The 22,158-nt window shown below is 36.8% G+C and overlaps 1 protein-coding gene across 3 annotated transcripts in view; it reads right to left on the reverse strand.

Annotated features, from left to right (window-relative positions):
* PLEKHA5 (pleckstrin homology domain containing A5) overlaps nucleotides 1-22,158 on the reverse strand; it is a 199,319-nt gene that overhangs the window by 55,504 nt on the left and 121,657 nt on the right. For all 3 annotated transcript variants that reach the window (XM_081124971.1, XM_081124972.1, XM_081124973.1), the window contains 5 exons: nucleotides 21,910-22,014; nucleotides 19,444-19,516; nucleotides 13,289-13,389; nucleotides 9,686-9,801; nucleotides 4,701-5,165 (listed from right to left, as the gene is read on the reverse strand). In XM_081124971.1, the coding sequence (XP_080981097.1) occupies nucleotides 4,701-5,165; nucleotides 9,686-9,801; nucleotides 13,289-13,389; nucleotides 19,444-19,516; nucleotides 21,910-22,014 (860 nt within the window). The remainder of the gene's footprint in view (nucleotides 1-4,700; nucleotides 5,166-9,685; nucleotides 9,802-13,288; nucleotides 13,390-19,443; nucleotides 19,517-21,909; nucleotides 22,015-22,158) is intronic.

Genomic DNA, 22,158 nt, shown 5'->3' on the forward strand with positions numbered 1-22,158 from the left:
ATAAATTATTAATGAACACATTTTAATCTTATGAAATTTAATTTGATGGATTTAATACATTAAGTAAACAGCATCTATGCCACTTACATAAAAGAGTGTCAGTTCCGCACAATGTACAGTTTGGTTTAAAGAATAATATTCATACTTATTTTAGAACTAAGAATATTCAATATCTAATCCCAAATCTGTCTCACATCTTACTTGTTTTTGTATAAAAAACAAACTCCTAGAATCTCATGCTCCTATATCTCACCAGAACAGTTAAACAGGACTTCTGTGTATGGCTGGAACACTGAAGTTTTGAGTTGTGCCCAAAGAACATGAAGACAGGAAATGAACTATTTATTGCAGGTCTATGTGACTACTCTATTGGACCATTTCCTTCAGAAAGCATGACCCTGGGAAAAGGTACGTCAATACATTTGTGGTTTAAAGAAATAATTTCCCTTGATTACTTTTCTTAACTTGAAAAATAAAAATGACTTAAAGCTAAAGCTCAAAATTTAAAGACAAAATAATTCAACAAAACATATCAGACATAAAATTGCAAACAATATGTGGCCAACTGAAAATGTGGGGGATTTGGTTTTCTCATCTAGGTGATGATGTCATCACCATGTTATGTTACAGCTTGAAAATCCCATGTCTTCTTCTGTATTCAAGATATTTCCAGTTCTTTCAATCTTTTCCCTTAATTTCCTTCACCATGCTAACTGTTCTTCAGCTTTTCAATGTCTCTAATCAAAAGAGGCTTGCTCAAAATTGAACAATGCCCTCCTAGACAAGAAACACTGCGAGGCCAATCATCTGGTAACGCTGGGGTTGAAGTGCCCAATGCTCTGATATAACCAGTATAAAAAGTTCAATTCTTTGCTGCTTTCCTTCCATGTGTATTTCCCATTTTTCACCTGAGTGGCTTCCCTTCCTGTTTCCCCATCTTCTCTGCTAACATGAAAGCCAGAAACTGAAAAAAAGTCCAGAGTTGGCAACCCATGGCTGCCTGCTTAGGGAGCTTGTCAACCAGGAGAAGTTGATTCCATCCAAGAAATTCTGCCCTAGTCCTAAAGTAATTTACCCTAGCATACCTTGGTTTATTTGAGCATTCATAAATTTGAGAAATACTATAGTGGACTTAATATGTGAAAGGCTCAGGATTGGGCACTGACCCATATCACAGAAGCATATACTGAAAATGTAAATAATATGAACTTTATGTCAAGTTTGTAAATGTGTGAAAAGATAATTTATAATCATATGAGGAAGGGGCATACATTGTCAACCTATATAACACACTAAAAGCTGCCTATAAACTAATGTGTAAATTCCAGTTCAGGAAGTATAATCACACCAGACACCTCTGCCAGTGCTGTGAAGCATTCCTAACATGTGAGATGCTCCGTGTTGTAGAGATATGTACTGATCATGAACTGTTAGACCATCAAATGATCATTAACACAGGCTGTTTTCCTACTAAGTTTGACTAATTAATGACTACAAAGTTCAAAACGCTCTTCTGCCATCTTTGGGATCACCTTCAGGGAATTTTAAAAAACCAGGCTATTTATCAAGTAAGTTTATTTTTGCCCTTTTATCGTCTAGCATTTTGAGACCTGTTTTTCAAAAACTACAGTTTCCTTCAGTGGTCTTCCCCAAAGAAATTCAAATTAAGGAAAAATGTGATTTACTTTTAAGTGAAAGCTTAAGAAATGAACACTGTAAGCTCCTTTATTGGGCTTAGCACTCCATTCACCAGCAGCTGCCTGTCAAGCACCATGAAAACCCGGGCCCTGTGATTCTGCCATGCAGAACAATGGCGTAAGACACCGGGAGTCTTAACAGTGCCCGCCACTCACAAAGAAACTTAGAGCTCTGTTCATAGACCCAGGGATCTACTCTTTGACTACATATTAAACCTGTTTTCTTTCTACCAGAACGTCAACAATAAAAGCAAGCTTTTCATCAAGTTTTACAAAATAAATTATACCATGGATTGCCATTAGGCTTCTTTCCACCAATAAAAATTAAATTATTTCATTATAAAACATCACAACTACTTCTTTTTAGTATGAGGTTTATATAATAATGGAGATGATATATCTCAATGATCCAAACTGGAAAGTAGCCAGTGAACCCAAAGTTGGAAGAGCAACGCAGAGAAAACCTTACCTCAAAATAACCCAAGACAGGCCTTCAGACGCTGCACGTCTGCCTTCAGAGAAAAAATTCACAAAAAGCCTTGATAGGTGTTAATTATATCCATCAAGGGACCTAAAAATACTTGGAAACTAATCTTTATGCTCAATAATTTAAAAACTAACTTCCAGGTATTTGTTGAACTCTTTTAACTATACACTTTCAACCATAAGAAAGTATGGTTTTACTTGTAGAAAAGTGATTCCACTAAGAAGTGAGATTTAATTTGCTGGGTGCAGATTCTGCAAATCTTCTGGCTGGGATTTTTATTATTGCTTCCCTGAAAATGATTACTACCTTAATAAGTATTTCTACACATCCTTTCTTTTTAATTTTTCTTCCCAGAACCACCTCTGGCTCCTCTTCTGTCTAATCAAATTTTACTTTTGAAACAGCAAATATTTCTGACAGTTCTCCCTTGGGAAAGTTAGAAGAGTGAGCACTGAGGGTGGAGAGGAGGAATGTGGAAGTGAACCACACATCACAGGAGACTTTTTAGCAGCCTTGCTGGAGATAACAAAAGATGAAGCCATGTGCACCCAGGCTTTTGAGCTGCATTGCTGAAAAGAAGAGAGACTTTGGCAGACAACTGCGGACATGAGCCATGAAAATCGAGCAAACTAGACGTGCCCTCTTAAACCTCAGGAGTTTCACTATTAAAATAAGTTAATCTTCATTTAATCAAAACATGAATGCCTTTGTTTTCTGGTTTTCTATTACTGAGAGGTAAGAGTTACAATAACTCGCCAGTTAACTTTTATGTACATACACCAGTGCATTACAGTACTTCTAAAATTCTGCATCATCAAATTCCCAACGAATGACAGAACGCTTTTACTCATCCCACAGGCACCTGCTTTTCCTCCATTTCTTCTGGCCTTCGTTTTTGTCTCCTTTGCAGACCTTCCCCCTACTCCCTTTTCCCCCTCCTTAAATGTAAATACTTTCAGGTTTTCCCTTAGAATTTGTATTTTACCCATCCCTGTGCTGAAGGAACTGACCTACTCTCATTCTTACTTTTCAGTACTTTTGATACAATGGTGCTGCTGCAACCCAATTCAAGTCCAGTTCTCTCTCTGGAGACACAGACTGCCAGCACCTCAAATTTAACATGTCCAATCATTCACTGCCTTCTCAATCTTGCCAAATCTTTTCTACGCAGTGAAAGGCACCAGACGACCCTTGATGACCAGGCCCCAGATTTCGCCCCATCACTCAGACCAGACTTGAGTGAGGTCCCCGGGTGGATATAATGAGCACATGTGAGCACTCAACTAGACTTGTCAGTTGTCTCTTGAATACATCTCCTTCCTCTCCTCATTTCAGTTACCCCAATAGCTTCTGAACTTCCTCCAATTCATTCTCCAGATTTGGCAGCCAGGATGATCTGACTGGAACACGAATCTGACTACATCTCTCCCGCCTGTTTCTCATCCAGCATCACAGCAGTTGTGCCTAAGCCCTACTGGATGTCTCTGGATCCCCTCCCTGCTCTCTCATCTGGAGTTCCGCAGGTCCTAGCCAAGATAAGCAGCCATCCTTTGCATGCCTGCCGCAGTCTCTTCCTCCGGAAAGGAGTTTCGCCGGTGCTCAGACGGTGCCGGCAGTCATATAGCACCCTCTCCCCCTCCACTCTACCCGCACCGTATGCCGCACTTGTTTATCTCCTAGGTAAGGGCCTCGGGAGAGACCTGGACCGCACGTTTTCATTATTTTACCTTTTGGTTCATGATTAGCACATAGTACTTAACAATAAATATATGAAAGGGCAAGTGTGTGCACGAATGAATAAGTGCTGAGGTGAATAAATATAATACTTAGTCATGTATTACGAGTTGAGAGAGTCAGGCAAGGAGATGGAGAACTAGGCAGCACAAGCCTTTACTGTCTCCGTTACTTGTCTCAGGAGATCTCCACACAAGTTACTAATGGCAGACAGACCAGGGAGGTGGGGAGGGAGCGAAGGGGGGAGGGATAGGGCTTACTCCCTTCCCTATCCCAGACAAATATGGTCTCTACCCACAACCTAAGCCTTCTCTTGTGCTGGGCCAAGGAAGAATAACTCCTTGTCATTATTAGTAAAGTTGGGTGACAACAATGGTAGACAGAGAAAAAAACATTTATATTTGATTACTATAAAAAAGATATAGCCTGGAGAGGCGTGGCTCAGAGGTTGAGCATCGACCTAGGATCCAGGAGGTCATGGTTCAATTCCTGGTCAGGGCACATGCCCGGGTTACGGGCTCGATTCCCCGTGGGGGGAGGGGGGCGTGCAGGAGGCAGCCAATCAATAACTCTCTCATCATTGATGTTTCTACCTCTCCCTCTCCCTTCCTCTCTCTGAAATCAATAAAGATAAATTTAAAAATATATATACACTAACAAAACTGTACTATCTAAATCACATTTTAAACGAATACTTTTAATTGGCATCTCAGAAACCAATCTCCACCAACAGAGCATGAAAGAAATCTAAGTTCGTAAACACGTAATAACAAGACACTTACCCTCTGGTTTCTTCTTCATGACCCCTCCCCTTCTGGATTTTAATCCACTGCTCCAGCTGTTGCATTGAATTGGTTCTCTGTATGACTCGATCAGCCTCTGTGTGGAAGGGCCCTGTATTTGGGTGACTGCCACCTCTAAGATCCGCCAGGCTAACATTGACTGTTTTGTTCTCTGAACTATTCACACTGACTGCCCTGTAGTGTCCGGCCTGAGCTGGGCATGTTGACCCATCATATTCAGATGGCAGAGGATTCAACTTTACACTATTAATTTTTGTTAAAGGTCTATCTTGACCATCCTTCTGAAAGCCATATTTTTCAGCTTCCAATGCCTTTTTTTCTTCATTTTTGCTGATTTCCTTGTTTTTTTGGTTATTCTGGACCTCTGGTTTAATGAGCACTCTGTGGTTGGGGAAGTTATTGATTTCTTTAGCTGGTACACTTTCAGATGTGATCTTGTCCACTCTGAAATCAGAGAAGAAAATCATAGTAAATCAGGTGAAACAATGGACATATTATTTCTGGGAATCAATCTGGGAAAAATGTAAAACTACTTTTTACTTTACGGAAAAAAAACCTGAAAGGGTCGCAGAGGATGAATCCCCAATCAGCTGTGGTAGGAAACAAAACATACAGCGTATAAAGCACTGGAGGGTAAAAAGTGAGCGATGAGTGTCCCCACCATTAGAAATCTGGAACTATGATTTCACTCATGTGTGGAATTTAATGAACAAACTGAACTACCAAGCAAAAATACAGACTCACAGATAAGACAGCAGGCAGCCAACTCTGTTGGGGCAGGGATGGGGGGTGGAGGGATTGAGCAAAAAAGAGAGAACTCATGGACAAGGACAACATTGTGGTGATTCTGGGGGCCAAGGTACAAGAGGCCATAGAGGGGATAAATGGGGATTAAAAAAAAAGAGAAAACGGCATATTTTTAGAGGACACTAAAGTGGAGAGGGTAAAAATGACATGATATTTGAGAGTTGCTCTAAAATGTTTATAGAAATAAAAAATAAAAACAAAAAGAAATCTGGAAATAAAGCCAATAAGAGTGCCCTTTCACAGTGAAACCACAAAACCCACTTAAAGGGTTAACTCATCATGAGACAGACATGAGTCTGGTTTGTGGAAATGAGGACACCAGGAAATTACAGTTTGTTGCTATCAGAGATTTGAACCACATGACTAACCAACTCTGTTCATATTCAAGAGGACCTGAGTTTTAGGTTAATCACTTTTGGAGCCAGACTGCACATATTCAGCTTTCAGCTCTACCTCTAACTAGTTGTGTCTGTCTTAGGGCAAGGGGTAGGAATTTACCATGCCTCAATCTCCTTTGTGGTAAATGGGGATAACTGTAGCACCAAGATTACAGGATGTTATGAGGACCAGATGAGTAAATCGGTGGCTGCCACAGACTTTATTACCATTATCACTCCATCTCATCAAGCGATTTTGGATCAGAATCTGGCATCCCATGTCCATCTCTCAGAAGAATGTGCTGCTTAACAGTGTGTGTCTGGACCACTGGACAGTTTTACTGCTCACCAATGCAGTTGCTATGCCTAGGTCTTTTTGATGAGAATCAGCTGCCCTGAGACTAATCACTTCCAGGCTCTGATAAGACCAAACTGAGTGTGTGAACCTGAATAAAAATGGCCAAGATCAAGCCGCTCTGGGAAGCCTCTCAGGAACTGGCCACGTTTTGATATGTGAAAATGCTCCTGTTGAACCCTACGTGTGTGCTGCCGGTTTCAGTGATGTGTAGAAAATAATCCACAATAGCCCAGCCGGGCGTGGCTCAGTGGCTGAGCGTCGACCTAGGATCCAGGCAATCGGGGTTCGATTCCCAGTCAGGGCACATGCCCGGGTTGCGGGCTAGACAGCTGATCAATGACTCTCTCATCACTGACGTTTCTCTCTCTCTCCCCCTCTCCTTTCCTCTCTCTGAAATCAATAAAGATATATTTTAAAAAAAAAAAATCCACAATATACAGCCATCAATAGATAGCTTGGAGTATCATCAGTGAGGAAAAAATAAAACAGGACTACTTTTCTTGGAGTTAAGTTATGGACTATCCATATATTTAGGTTAGGTAAAACTTACAGCATCTAGACTGGAAGCAATATTAGATATTGAGAAAGTTTACTAAGATATGCTGTGGAGCTCTTTTACCTTGAAAGACAATAGTCAGAGGAGACTTACACAAAAGCACACTCATCCTTGCTAAATCTGGGGGGGATTCTTAACACTGAATATCAAATATCTGAAAAGATTTTTTAAACTCAGTTACTTCCAATCTATCTAAAGCTGTATTTAAAAAAAATTATATATATATATATCTTTATTGATTTCAGAGCGAGGAAAGGAGAGGGAGAGAGAGAGATATAAACATGAGAGAGTCATTGATCGAGCCCACAACCCGGGCATGTGCCCTGACCGGGAATCGAACCCCGATCGCCTGGATCCTAGGTCGACGCTCAACCGGTGAGTCACGCCAGGCCGGGCTAAAGCTGATTTTTATTTTATTTTATTATTTTTTAAAATATATCTTTATTGATTTCAGAGAGAGGAAAGGAGAGGGAGAGAGAGAGACAGAAACATCAATGATGAGAGAGTGATTGATAGAGCCCGAAACCCGGGCATGTGCCCTGACTGGGAATTGAACCCCGATTGCCTGGATCCCAGGTCGACGCTCAACCGCTGAGCCACGCCCGGCCGGGCTAAAGCTGATTTTTAAACCAGATCTGCATTGCCTTTTTCTCTTTATTTTTTCAAAATATGTATCATTTAAAAAATGTAATTAAAAAAGTCACAAATGCTGACTTTTCTCTAAGTGGAACAAAATTGACTCAGAAATGCATGCTGGATAACATAAATAATGTAAAACTTGTGATCTAATTTTAAAAAGCGACATTTCAGTTATTGCAGAAGATACACGGAAATATAGAAAATGAGAATAATGGGCCATAGAGATGGAAATTATTCAGAGAATGTATATTATGCTTAGATTGTTTATGCCATCAAAGATCTGCGTACAAGGGGACTGTGTTACTGTAGTTCACAGGTTGCATGCTTGATGAATTTAGAAGAAATGAACTACCTAGTTAAAAACTGGATGTTTTTATCTCTTAGGTGATATGCCTTAATAAATATCTGTACGTATTCTGGCCATATAGGAAAGAGAGACCATTACCCTAAAACCAAGAAAAGAAAATCTCCCAATACTAATGAAATGAAATATGACAATAATTAGGTACCTTCAGTTTTAATAACCATATTAACAGGAAAGGATGAAAATGTAGCAGCTGGAAGTAAAATAAAAAGTAATTTCTACTTGACAATGGTGATTGACACCTGGACACATAGGTAGTATTCAGTAATTTCTGGCTAAACACACAACTGGCTAAAAATTGCTACAGGCACATAACTAACAGGCTGTCAGAAATCAAACCAAAATATCGACTGTCATCTTCATAACCCTAAATTATGAGTAATTATTCATTTTTAGAGTGGGAAATACCAGAGAAGAATAGTTAAAATTCTGAGATAAGTACAACATATAATACTGAAATTATCTGGAAATCAAATATTTTAACTATTATCTTGATTTCTGAATTCTAAATAATTCCCTAACAATTGTACTTCAAAGTTAAAATTATTTTAAGACTTTTAATTATTTTCACCTACATTATCTTCTCTCGCAATCAGTGCTAAACAACCTCATTGTTATGTCTATTTAACTCACTTTAACGAATGAAATTCCTTTTATTAGCTCTCAATCTAAAATATGCATATGGTTGAGATAGTTTTTCTTAAAAATATCTGTCCTAGAGTTCAATCCTGCCCACCCCGACCCCAAGCCACTTTCCCAAGGTTCAATTACTAGTGATTGGTTAAGATGCTTTGGACTTGATATTTTAAAAAAAAACCAAATATATAGCATCACCTTAAGTCTTTTTTAATCAGTAAGTCATAAGACTTTATATGCACACACAGAAAAAAAAAAAAAAAGAAAAAAAATACTGAGGATTTATATTGTAACAATCCTCTTTTTTCCTGAGAAAAAGAGAAAAAAAAAGTCAAAATTGCAAGCTAGCACTTTCTTTATAAGATATGCTCAATTATCGCTGACTGGGAAAAAAAATTAACTTTATCATACATCTTTCTTCAAATTTTAGGAATATAAAGAATATTTTTAAAGTGCATTATTCAGCTGCTATTTACATAGTTATAGAAACAGATTTCCTCCCACTAGTTCTCAATGTAGTTTAATATTAAAATGACCCATGTTTAAGCGGGGGAAAAAAACTCCCACAGATCAATTTTAACAGTGTATATTTATATTATCAAAGAATCTAAGTACTGAAGTTTCAGAAGAAAAAAGGCAGAACTCATCAAGAAGTAGATATATTTAGAAATAATTTAAATGCTTGATGAACTATTTCCTGGAGACATTCATCATAAAACAATCAATTAAGCAGAAAATGCTGAAAATACAAAACTCATCACAAAATTTTATTTCAATTTATTAAACTTTGCAAACATACAACATTATTTTAAAAACACAATGAAATTAACTTCATGAATATAAATTCTATTCTGAGATTTAGGACCTTAAAAAAACACTATCCTGTGTAGTTTTAAGATAACAATGAAAAATGTACTTACCGGAAATTAAAGGTAATTCTGTAAGAAGAAAGAACATTCAGTTTGAATGTTAGAATTCTGGATTCACCTTAGTACACTGACAGGTGAAAATGAATGAGGGAAGGTGGAATAAAAATGCAGGTGGTACCTCAAACTAGCTAAGGTGTATTAACTTCATATAGAACATGAATTAATCCTTGCTTTCTGAGAAAGAAATGATTTCATACCCTAACTATTAAAATGATATGTACTATGACAATGACATACTTACAGGGCATGGGATAAAATATAAGTGGAAAGAACCATTATTTTCCCTACAAGCCTTTACCTTTTCACAGGTTCTGTCTGTACCAGGGCAGCATCTAACATGGCTTTCATCCACAACTCCATCTCCTTCCCTGTATCAGTGCAGAAATAATAGGTCCTCATGTTTGGATGGGCTGCCTGATTGAAAACGACACGATCACTTTAAATAGGAATATGGGATCTGTAAAAGAAAAAAAAAATTAAGTGGCTCTGTGTATAGATCACTACTATGAAATTTCAAAAGAGCAGACTTGTCTTACCTACAAGATATAGAAATGACTTAAGAAAAATATAATTCAATCTTAAAAATATATAAAGTTTTTTCCTAAGTTTATGATTTCTCTTTTAAAATTAAAAAAAAAAAAAGTGAATGGGAAGGAAAGGAGGTAAGAAATGAAGCACATAGTTGTGTCTGTTCCATGTACAAATCCCTAGCAATTTCCATTTACTATAATTCATACCACTTTATTCAAGAATGTTCCAGAGTAACCAGCAACAAAAGTAACCAGCAATAAAAGTACATATCATAGTATTTCCTCCTTGTAGTCATTCCTTTAGTACTCAAAAGGTGCTGCTTTTAAAGTATTTGTCTAATCCTTACAGACACCTATATACAAACATAACAGATGTTATATAAATAATCCAAAATGGTATCTCCCTTTAACTTTTATTCTCAAGTTTCAGAGTAGAAAATATAAACATTTTGGGTTTGTAGAAGGCCTACTGAAGTGGTAAGTAGTTTTGTATTTTTCTTTATGGTGGTTCAATCTGCAGAAAGTGCTGATGAGACTGCTACCCTGGGTATAAGCACTGAGCACTCAGCTTTACCCATGGGCTGACCAGGCAAAGATGGGGAGCATCTGTAGCTGCCTCAAAGTAAAAACACAGGCCAAGGTGGTGATTCTACGGGGGAAGCATTTTAATTTCCATTTGAAAATGCCTGTGACAGTTTCCTATTAGACACTGACTGATGAAGAAAGATAAACAAAGCCTATTTCAGCACAGAATGAGGTAAAGGGAAGAGTATTAAGTATGAAGTTGGTCTGCTAAATATAAAGATGAGAGGAATAAATCTGGGGCCAGATACTTTATTCCAATATCTTGACTGTCTGCTTTATTGACATCACATTAGTTTCTTCAAAATCTTTTTCAAAGAGTTAGAATATAAATAAATTCAATAAACACAATAACCAAAATAACTGCATAACCAACAAATTCCACTTAACCATGTAGAAGATATAAAACTATCTACAGAAATAGCTCAAATGCTACATGTTAAAATAATTAAAACTACCACAAAGAGCAACTGGACTGTCTGTGGGGTTTTGGAGAAATAGTAAAGACCACTGCCCATATTTTGATCAATGGAAGACCGGCTGGTGCTAAGAAGATGCAGTTGCAGCCCTGACTTAGACACTGACAAACCACCCTCATGCTCGCCACCAGTCAAATGGAAATATTTACTAGATGATGGCGAAGTTCCCTATGTGGCTTTCCGTTCCACACTGTGTTAAGAGCTGTCTACGAAGTTTCTACTTACCATGGTGATAAGCAGTAGCATCAGCATCAACACACTTAGCAGTAAAAACGGCTCATAAATGCAGAGGAAACATCGCAGAAGAGAGAATTTGAAACAGAAATTACTATTGTTACAGATAAAATTTAAATTAAATCAAATAATTACAGAAAAAATACACTTAATATTCATTTTTACTGCTATCTTAACATTCTAGTATTTTTTTAAGAGTCTAAGAGCCCAACAAAATGTCCTATGAATAGTACAAATTCAACAAACCCTTGCCAAGTTAACGAGCTAAGAAAAAAATTAAACCCATGGCCAAATACCAGTGTCAGTATGACACGGGTCTCCATGTATACTTTATAAAGCTATTATTTTAAGTTATCGGTATTGAAATTTGTTATTAAAATATTTAATTGTTTCTGTGGCAACACTATTAATGAAATTTATTGTAATATGAAGCTATTCCCCTTTTATCCACAGGTCTTCACTCAGATTTTACATTCTTCTTGAGACCATCCATCATCCCTATGGCCCTGATAACTTTCCTGCTTTTTTCTCCATAGCTAATAATGTAACTTTTTTTTTTTTTTTTTAATATATCTTTATTGATTTCAGAGAGAGGAAAGGCGAGGGAGAGAGAGTGATAGAAACACAGTGATGAGAGAGTCACTGATCGAGCCCGCAACCCGGGCACGTGCCCTGACTGGGAATCGAACCCCGATCGCCTGGATGCTAGATCGATGCTCAACTGATGAGCCACGCCTGGCCGGGCTAATACTGTAACATTAACTAGCAAAAGTTGTAAATCAGCCAGTCCCGAGTGTTCTTTAAAAGTGAATGTGAAGTTACAAAATAGTCACAAGGATGTAAAGTAAAGCATAGCGCACGTAGTCAATAGCGTTGCGACAGCCATGTGTGGTGCCAGTGGGTGCTATAGATGATCAGGGGGAGCATCATGTACAGTGTGTTACTGACCGCTAAGTTGTACACCTGAAACCAATGAAAAATAAAACTGAGCCCGGCCGGGCATGACTCAGCGGTTGAGTGTCGGCCTAGGATCCAGGAGATTGAGGTTCGATGCCCTGACGCCCCGGTTGCGGGCTCGATCCCGTCGGAGGCGTGCAGGAGGCAGCCGATCCATGACTCTCTCATCATTTATGTTTCTCTCTCTCTCTCCCTCTCCCTTCCCTCTCTCTGAAATCAATAAAGATATATTTAAAAAATAAAAATAAAACTGAAAGTGAACTGTAAAAAAAAAAAAAAAAGTCATTTGAAAATTAAATCAATCTTATAATGGTATAAACATTTTCATTGTTAAGTAACAGCATGTTATCTTATTTTTCCCCCTTGCCCCTTAAATGAAAATTTTATATTAAATTCTTTAGAGTTAATTTAAAACTGACTTAAAAAAATAGGTGACCAGTGAAATGTATTCCGACCATATCATAAAAGCAAAGAATGCAGCATGGTTTTAAAAACAAAAAATAGCCAACCTAGCATTAAAGTGGCCTCTCACTTAAGGGTGTTTCACAAACCATCGAATCACAGAGGTGGGTGGGTATTGTCAGTCAAAGGAGGGGGAGATACACAGGTCTGCTTGATTGAATAGTAAATTTTACGTCTTAACTTCAGTATTCTCTCAAAAGTACCTGATGTTAATGATGTACGTAGACCCCAAAAATCTTTGCAAATATTCTATAAGATCATAAATGTGTATATATTATGTTGAAAGTACAGCTGTCTCTTATAGTACTCTTCCCCAAAATTTATTTTGAAAAAATTAAAACATACAGTAACCTTTAAAAAAATAGTAAAATGATCACCAGGACACCTAAAGCTATATTTACGTTATTAGCATTTTTACATATCTGCTTTATCTAGAACCATTTGACAGTATAGACATAAAGAGAGTTGGTTCCTAAATATGAGAGCATGTTCTTCCTAATTAAAGGGGCATTCTCCTCCTCAATCATAAGATTATTAATATCTTTTAAATATAAAAATGACTGTAACAGAAATAAATCTTTTTATAATAATCTAAGGGTCAATATCCATTTTTAAATCAATGCAAGATTCAATTAAAAAATATGACAATTTCCTTACCTTAAAAGCATATTTGCGATTAATGTGATCCTCAGAGGTAAGCATAGCTATCTGAAAACTGGGTAACAGTATGCTTCCCAAGATACCCTCTTCTTTCTCATCTAAAAAATAATTTAACATCCAATTAGAATTTTAAATGTCCTCATGAAGCAGAATACATTTTCTCAAAACTTATTTTGATCAAATCAAAGGTTGTTATACATAAATGACCTGTATTCATGCATTGTTTAGATTAGTTCTTTATAAGGCTCTAAGGGAAAATAGTAAATACAGAAGTATATTCTTCTTTACTTTCAACAAGTTTCTCTGGTAACACTGTTAATGAAATTTATTGCTTCCCTATCATAGCAAATCAGAATTGGTCCCACACATTAGGAAAATGTCAATTAGACATAAAATCAGCATACATTTATTTCGCATATATACTGAATTTTACAAAGTCCTTTGACATGCAATTTATTGAAAATATTTTAGCATGTAAGTAACAACACAGAACTTTACAAAATTAAGCTACCCACATTTCTATGAGGATTTAAATGCCCAATAATTTTGAGCCCAGACAAATGCATCGCTCACCTAACATCCTTCGTTCTTGGCTCAAATGACTCACCAATAAGGCCTTCCTTTATCCGTTTTAAACTGCTTCCATCCATAGCCATCCCAGAACCCTCTCTTCTTTCTGGAACTTTACCACCCTCTACCCTCAATATCCCTGACACACTGTATGTTTTAATTATTTATTTACCATCTTTCTCTCCTAAACTCCGAGTAGTAGTAGATGCGTAAAAATTTTTGAATAAATGACTATATATACAAATATGTATTTTAAACTATAATATAAAAACCTATGATTTCTAGAACATATAACCTTGAATGTCTGCTTTTAGCAGTCATTCTGATACACAATAACGTTATGGGAATAACGTTATGGGAATAAAGTAGAGGCCTACAAGGCAAGCACATAAAATAAACTTAGGAAAATGATAAAACATTAATCTTGGCATAGTACTGATTCACGTTATTAACTTTCTGCTTGGGGGCAGAGATGTTTATAAAACTTAAATTATGTAGTTCATTGTTAGAGACCCATAAGACAAGTTAATAAAGTTATGCATTAGACTGATGAGCTCATCAAAGAAAAAACCATTAGAAACATATTTTTTTATTTTGCTTGCCATGTTTTTTTTTATTGTCATAAACTTAACAAGGAATTTTTGCCCTCATTTCTAGAATATATGATGAACTTCCAAAACAAAAAGAGTTACATTAGATAGATATTATTTCTATAGCTTTTCTCATAACGATGGAACAAAATTTTGCTTTTACAATACTGTGCTCATTCAGGTGTAGTTCACAAATATAAGAAAGAACGAACAAATGTGCAGATTTAGTCTAAAGGGTCTAAAGAAGAGCTACAAAGCAGTCATCAATTACAGGAAACATGACAATTTAAAACAGTCACATTCTGCCCTAACCGGTTTGGCTAAGGGTAGTGTCGGCCTGCGGACTGAAGGGTCCTGGGTTTGATTCCAGCCAAGGGCACATACCTTGGTTGAAGGCTTGACACCTGGCCCCAGTCGGGACATGTGATAGAGGCAACCAATCGATGTTTTTCTTTCACATCAATGTTTTTCTCTCTCTCTCCTTTCCACTCTCTCTGAAAAGCAATGGAAAAAATATCCTCGAGTGAGGATTAAAAAAAAAAAAAGTCACATTCTAATTTTAAATCCAACTTTATGTTTACATAAAGCATATAATCAGAAATAGCTGATAAAGTCATCTTCAGTAAAAAAAAAAAAAATTATCACATAATATATTCTTTTTTGTCACATGAATGGGAAAATGGACTTTCCTGAAGTTATTTCAGAATATGCAGAGGCAGTGTGGCGCAGGGCGACTTTACTGTTTGACCATGGACTGTTTCCCAGCCGGACACCAAGTGCTGTGAGATCTCAGGCAAGTAAGTCACTGACGCTGTGTATGTTTCATCAACCATCAATTTGAGGAAAACAAGACTCACCTCAAAGAGCTGTTGTGAGGGCTAAATCAGTTAACATACATAAAGAACTCAATAATATACTCCACCTATATCAAGTGTTCAATAAATACTGCCATTATTATATAAAATTAAAGGCACTACAAGTAAAACCTTCATCTTCTGTCAAATGGCCATCCTAAGAGTTCTTCACTAGGTTCTTCAAGTGTTCCTAATCAGGGCATTCTTCTGTTTGGTTCTCTACCAAGCCTGACCTAGATAACTGTCTAACTGTCATAGAGCTTGCTTCCTCTTAAGACAGAACCACAGAATATCACCATTTTATTGGAATCAGGTGACATTTTAGATACTCCATTTCTACTCCAGCTTTAAAGACGTTTGAGAACAAGACAAGGATTACATACAAACTTATAGAACGAATTATCACTAATTATCATTCCTCACCTAGAAAGCTTCAATACTTTGTTAACTGGTCTCTAGGCTTCTAGTTTTAGTGTTAGGGTGATTCTTCTAAAGGTACACTTTATCCTGTTATTATTCTTGCATTCAGGCAGAGTTTAAACTCATTAGGGTGACAAACAAATGCCTTTTATGCATTGATCTACTTTGTAGCCTTTACTGTCTGCTAGGTCTTCAGACATAACCTTCATTCCGGCAATATAAGCACTATGTATAATTTTACCAATATGCCACGTTCACTCATGCTAAGTCCTTTGCCTAGATCACAGTACTTTCCTAATCCCTTCCTTGTACAGGCCGGTGAACACTCACTCAACAGAACTGAACAATGACATTCTTTCTCAGACTCCTTCAGCTAATCCGTGAGTTCCATAAGGAGAGGGCTTTATATTGTTTTCTTCTACATCCTATTACCTAGTAAGATCTCTCATATATCAAAAGAACTCACTGCTGGCTACCACCTTAGTTTAGACCACTGTCATTTCTACACAATAGCTCCTAATAGTCTCTGCTTCCTTCCTATCCCTTTATAATCCACTCTCCAAGAGCAGCTTGAATCACTCTTGTGCTTAAAAACACCCAATTGTATCCTTAGAGCTTTCATGGTAGAATCAAACTCCAACAGAGTCCTACATCAGTGTGATCTCCATTCCTCTCATCCATCTCTTCTCTGCCAGCTCCTCAGCTCAGCACACTGGTTTCTTTCTGCTCCTTCAACATTCCAAACCCTTTCCTACCTTAAGAACCTTTGCACTACTGCTCCTCCTGCCTGGAATACTGCGCTCACTCTAGCTTCTCCTGGCAATTTAGACTTTGCTACTTAAAATATCTGCTCAACCGGCTGTAGTGGCTCAGCTGGCTGAGCATTGTCCTGTGCACCGAAAGGTTGCCTGTTTGATTCCGGGTCAGGCACGTACCTGGGTTGCAGGTTCAATCGCTGGTTGGGGCACAGAGGGAAGGCAACTGATCGATGCTTCCCTCCCTCCCTCCCTCCCTCCCTCCCTCCCTCCCTCCCTCCCTCCCTCCCTCCCTCCCTCTCTCCCTCTCTCTCTTTCTCTTTCTCTCTCTCTCCCTCTCCCTCCCTCCCTCTCTCTCTCTCTCTCTCTCTCTCTCTCTCTCCCTCCCTGCCTCCCTCTCCCTCACTCTCACTCTCACTCTCTTTCTCTCTCTCTAACCATGTCCTCAGATGAGGATTGGAAAAAAAAAAATCTGTTCAGAGTACCAATCCAGAGACCTTTCCCCAGGCCCAACTTTCATAAGACTGTACTTTTCTAAAAGCACCTATCATGGTCTTTTTTACTTATCTGAGTTTATTTACGGTCTCTCTGACCTCTCTTCATGAGAGCTCTCTCTCACTGCTGTTCTGACAGCACCTGAAATGAAGCAGGTCCTGCTCAATAAATATTTGGTGAGTGAATTAAGTTCCATGGTAGGTTTTGTCAATAGACTGACTATAGGACAGAGCAATCAAGTGATTTATAATAGGGTGCATGATCTGCCTGCTACACAGCAAAGAACACAGCAGGAACCTGGGCTTCCATCTGGAACGGGCTGCAAACCTACTATAAAAAATAGCAAATCACTTGTTCTCTTTCTGTCTTATTTCCCTATCTGCAGAACACAAACTGCACTGTCAAATTCTGACAGCATGCTCTGTGTGTTAGTATACTAGGTGCTTTGAGAGATATGGAAAAATGGATGAGGCCAATGTATTCAACTGAAGAGATCTGAGTGGGGCTAAAAGCCTCTGGTTATTAAGAGAAGTGCTGGGTGATAAGATTTCCCACCTGACCAGATGGCTGTGAGGAAGAGATGAAATAGATCATCTATGTTATGTGCTCAGCATATAGTAAACACTAAAAAAAAAAAAAAGCAACCTATTATGATCATCTCACTAAAATCTGATAGTTTTTATGGAAAATCTGACATTTCCTGTTGGTAAAATAGTAGAAGTACATAATATACACTTCTTTCCAACTATCTGTAGAACAGAAGTGAGTTAAAAGTTATTTGTTTCCTTTCTATTATATTTTCTTTCTTTCCTTTTTAACATTCCTTGTGTCTGGGGAACCACACTAAAATTAATAAATACACTGCATGTAAAATGCGTATGCCTAACAAGAATATGGAATCTTATACTCAACATTGCTTCTGAACTTACTTTTCTCAAATTACGTCAAAAGTTTTTCTATTTTAATAAAAGTGATGATGCGTATGTCATCATGAGCAATAATAATAGCAAATTACATGAAATTCAGTGTTGTTTTTTTGTTGCAAATTAGCATTGAGGTTTTTACATGAAAAGTAGTAATAAACATTTTCTTGTTCTCATTTAAAGTTCTAAATAGTCTATAAATATACTGAAAAGAAGAGGAAAGTACAAATTATAAGCTAGGAATAATGCTTGAGTTACAACTCCTGACTTTTCTGAAAGAGTGGGAAAGCCTTTAAGGAAAATTGCAGAGTATGCTTGGCACTGAACTGAAGATACCACCACAATTGCAGCCTGATCAACATCTCTATGACAAAATGAAATTTTATAGGTCTGGTTAATTCTGGCTCAGCAGTACTTCTCAACCACAGTTTGCAGTGGGGGGTGGGTGGGGGAGAATATGAATATAAGCCTGTTAATTTCACATTTTGAAGGTTAATATGCTTTATTATTGCTTTGACAGAGGACTACAAAATTTTGCCACATTCTTTTTCTGTAAAACCAAAAAGTAAATTTTAAAACTGCTGATTGGTTCTAAAATCTTGTCACATATTTATCTAGAATAGTTGTAAATTATTAATTACATGTTGACAATCTAATTCTTTTGTGACTGTTTCCAACCCGACTTCAAAGTAGGGAAGAAGTGATTATCCAGACTCATGATTTTATTTTACAGCTGAAGCCGATTTCTATGGCGAACAGTCCATGTACATCTTTCATTGTTAGGTACCAACTCTGTAGTGTCTAACAGATCCACAGAGCACACAGAGACTTTGACTTAAAACTACATTAACAAAGGAGTTTATGGTATCCATACAGGATAAATGAAGATTGCTACTCCATACCTATGCTAATACTTTATTTCCTCTCCACCAACACTGATAGCCTGGTATGTATCCTTTCTCCATGTTTCAGAGAGCTGTCATTGTGTGTTTAAAAGAGGGCGGGGGGGGGGGAGTAGGGGATCATAATAAATAGATTTCTTTGTAATTTTTTAATTTGCTAATACATTATAGTAGTCTTTGAAATTCTAAAATCATTTGCTGGGGAGAACTGGGTATTTGATAGACCTAAAGCTAGAACTGATAAAGCTGACAAGTGAACTAATCTCATCAAACTAATGATTTTTTTTTTTTTTTAATCTATTAGGCACTGTACTCAAGGATAACATGACTGAGTGAAGATTCATATGCTCTTTACACAAAACAAATTAGATTAGCAAAATCGGATTACAGAAACTGGACCAAAATGCAGACTAATCTGTTTGAAGCACTACTGTACACAGTCTTCTATCCCACCTCAATTACTCAGTATTATGTGTCAATGAAAAAAAGATTTTCTTGAAATTGTTTGTCAATATAACATCACAAAAAGAATTGTAATGTTTTTCTTAAAAAAAAACACACAACAAAAAACCACTATCCAATACTTAACATATATTTTATTGCAATTATGAAATAACACCCTAAGACAGTATGGTAAACTCACCTCTATAATAAAAGAGACAAAGGTCAGAAAGCACAAACCAGCGTTTCTTCCACAGCTTCATGCCAGTACTGTCCTGCATTAAATCAGCATAATAAAGAATTTTTTTTCTCATTTCAGAAAATTAAAACTCATTTCTGGTGCATTTATTTAAAATAAGCTTTAAAAATGAGGTATGTTTGATACATGCTACATAGAAACCTAACTAAAAAGCCAGTCAAAATTTGGGGTAGTTTCCCTGGGATTTGCATCCTATTAAGATATTCCAAAGTATACTGGTCTCTGAAGAGTAATGCTGTCATGTAAAAGGAATACAGTTGAAGCAATCAGATTTGGTTTCACGTTTTTAAGCAATGTGAAATTCACTCTTCTAAACCCACGCCTGCGAGCATGAGGATAATGTAACCATGAAGCAGTGCGTGCAGCCTGGTAAACCAGATTTAATAAATATGTTAATTTTCAACTAGAAGGAAAATATGTGAACTGAAATTATTCCAAAGGTAATGTGATTTAAAATGACTGTGCTAAAGGAGACTTAGCGTATAAATACATTTCATAAACATAGTTTTCTTCTTACATATATGGTTTGAGTTTTGCTCATCCTGCAGGAAAGAGTGCCTATTTGGCAGCTCTTTCTAAGTAATTCAGTTCATAAAAATACCAAGCTCAAACAAAATTACAATTTTAATAAAATTTCTCTTCCCACATGTCCCACATGCAATAAAGCAAAGCTGCAAGAGAACATGAAGCATAGACACCAAAAAAAAGAAAAGAAGAGGAAAAAGAAGGAGGTCTGTTTTGATGTGCTTCGATCAATACTTCTCAATCTAGGTTTAGGTTGTGACCAATATCTAATGACGACTTTGAACTAGAGAAATTATATGGATAAATATCTCTTGAAGTAAAAGATCTGTCCTTAAAGCTCACAGCTACACCAAAGGACAAAAAAAATAAAATAAAAAGCAAAAACTTAAACGGTATATGGTATTTTCAATTTCCTAATTATATTCTCTTTCTTTAGTACAGATAATTTTAAAGTGTTTAGATTTTTAAGCAGCTCTGCAAAGAAATATTCTATTTAAGCCACACGCCTATTACAAAATAAACACTCATGAAAGAGAAATCGGTTGGCAACACTTATGCAACACTAAATTAATCAAGGGATCAAGAAACAAGAACAAGAATCATTTTAAATAAGGAGGTCCATAACCTCCGTTAGGTTCAATATTGCACTGAGCTATGTGCACATAATGTGGTCTCATTAGAAAGACTAGTTAAAAAAACCTTTTAGCTTGGGTAAGTTTAAATATCAGATGGTTAAAATACAGCAAATGATCTTTAAATAAAAATGAAAACTTGAACCCAAGTTACACACCCAATCAATTCTGTGAAAGAGTGGCAAAACTAATTTGCTTGAACAACAAGGAATTCTTTGGATTTTAAGATGGTCCTTTTCCAATACATTAGTTTAGCTGTCACCCAACTTTCAGAGGGAACAAAGTCTAATGAATGTTTTTTATTAAATTCATTATTGATTTTAATGAATATAATGATTTGGTCATCTGAAAGCAATGAGCAATAATTGACAAAAGAAATGTGCGCCACCAATGAACTACTATTTAATTTATTCTGTATCATCTGTATACATGTAGAATAAGAGAGATAGAACAAAAGCAGATAAAGGTCTTAAATGCCAACTATATCATCATCTCAGTTATCTGGCGGTCACTTATTGGAAACCCTGTTGCAAACCAGAAATTAAAAAAGAAAACAGCAGCCTATAAGCAGTCAAAATAGATGTCAGACTGCCCAAAGCACATGCATCCTTACTAATTCCAAAACTAATGACAAAGTTCCAAAAAAGCTTAGTTATTGGGCTTCCCAGATAACAGAACAATATAAACCCCAACTTATCAGGGTGTGTGAGAGTGAACCATTTTTGAGCAAACAGAAAAACAAGAAAAGAAAAAGAAAAAAACAGCATTAAGAAAGTAGTCTTGAGAGCAAAGAAGCAAAAATCCGAAGAAAAAAAAAAAATCAGGAAAATCTGAAATTACAATCAGATTTCTCTGTAAGTTAAAGTATGTAACTGTACATTGCTCTAATGATATTTATATGAATAGAAAAATGAACAATACCCCTGTATGGTTTTTTTTCCAGTTTAAAAACTATGTCTGCCCACATAATTTTAGCATGTTATTCCTAACATTTCATCCAGCATGTATTTAGCTTCAAATCTAGAACTACCTATAACAAACGCAGTCTCTGTTCTAGGTGACCAGCCATTACTTCTTGCTTCACAGTTCCCCTAACATTCTCAGTGGTAACAGGAGCGAAAGAATCGGGATGACTCTCCAGATCCTTCTCCACGTTATATAACCAACCCAGGAATATTCAGGAATATTCAGCCGAAAAAAATCCCTTTTGATTCTATACTTTTTTCACATCAAATAGGAAAAAAATATATACCTGTTTATAAAGCCAACCTCGTCTGACCACGGGTGCATTAGGATTCCTTTTAATTGAATTTGATCTCTTTCCAAAATTATGAACTTTTTTCGAAGCCCGTGAAGTCTAAATAGAAAAAAGCACAATGTGGTATTAATGAATAGATATTTGAGTTTATTTTTCATTCTCATAATTTTAATCTCTTTTCAGATTCCTCTGAAACTTGGAGGACTTCAATCTTTTCAGAGGAGTTACTGCAATTCTGCTTTA

Source organism: Miniopterus schreibersii (genome assembly GCF_964146895.1).
Source record: "Miniopterus schreibersii genome assembly, chromosome: 2".
Taxonomy (NCBI): Eukaryota; Metazoa; Chordata; class Mammalia; order Chiroptera; family Miniopteridae; genus Miniopterus; species Miniopterus schreibersii.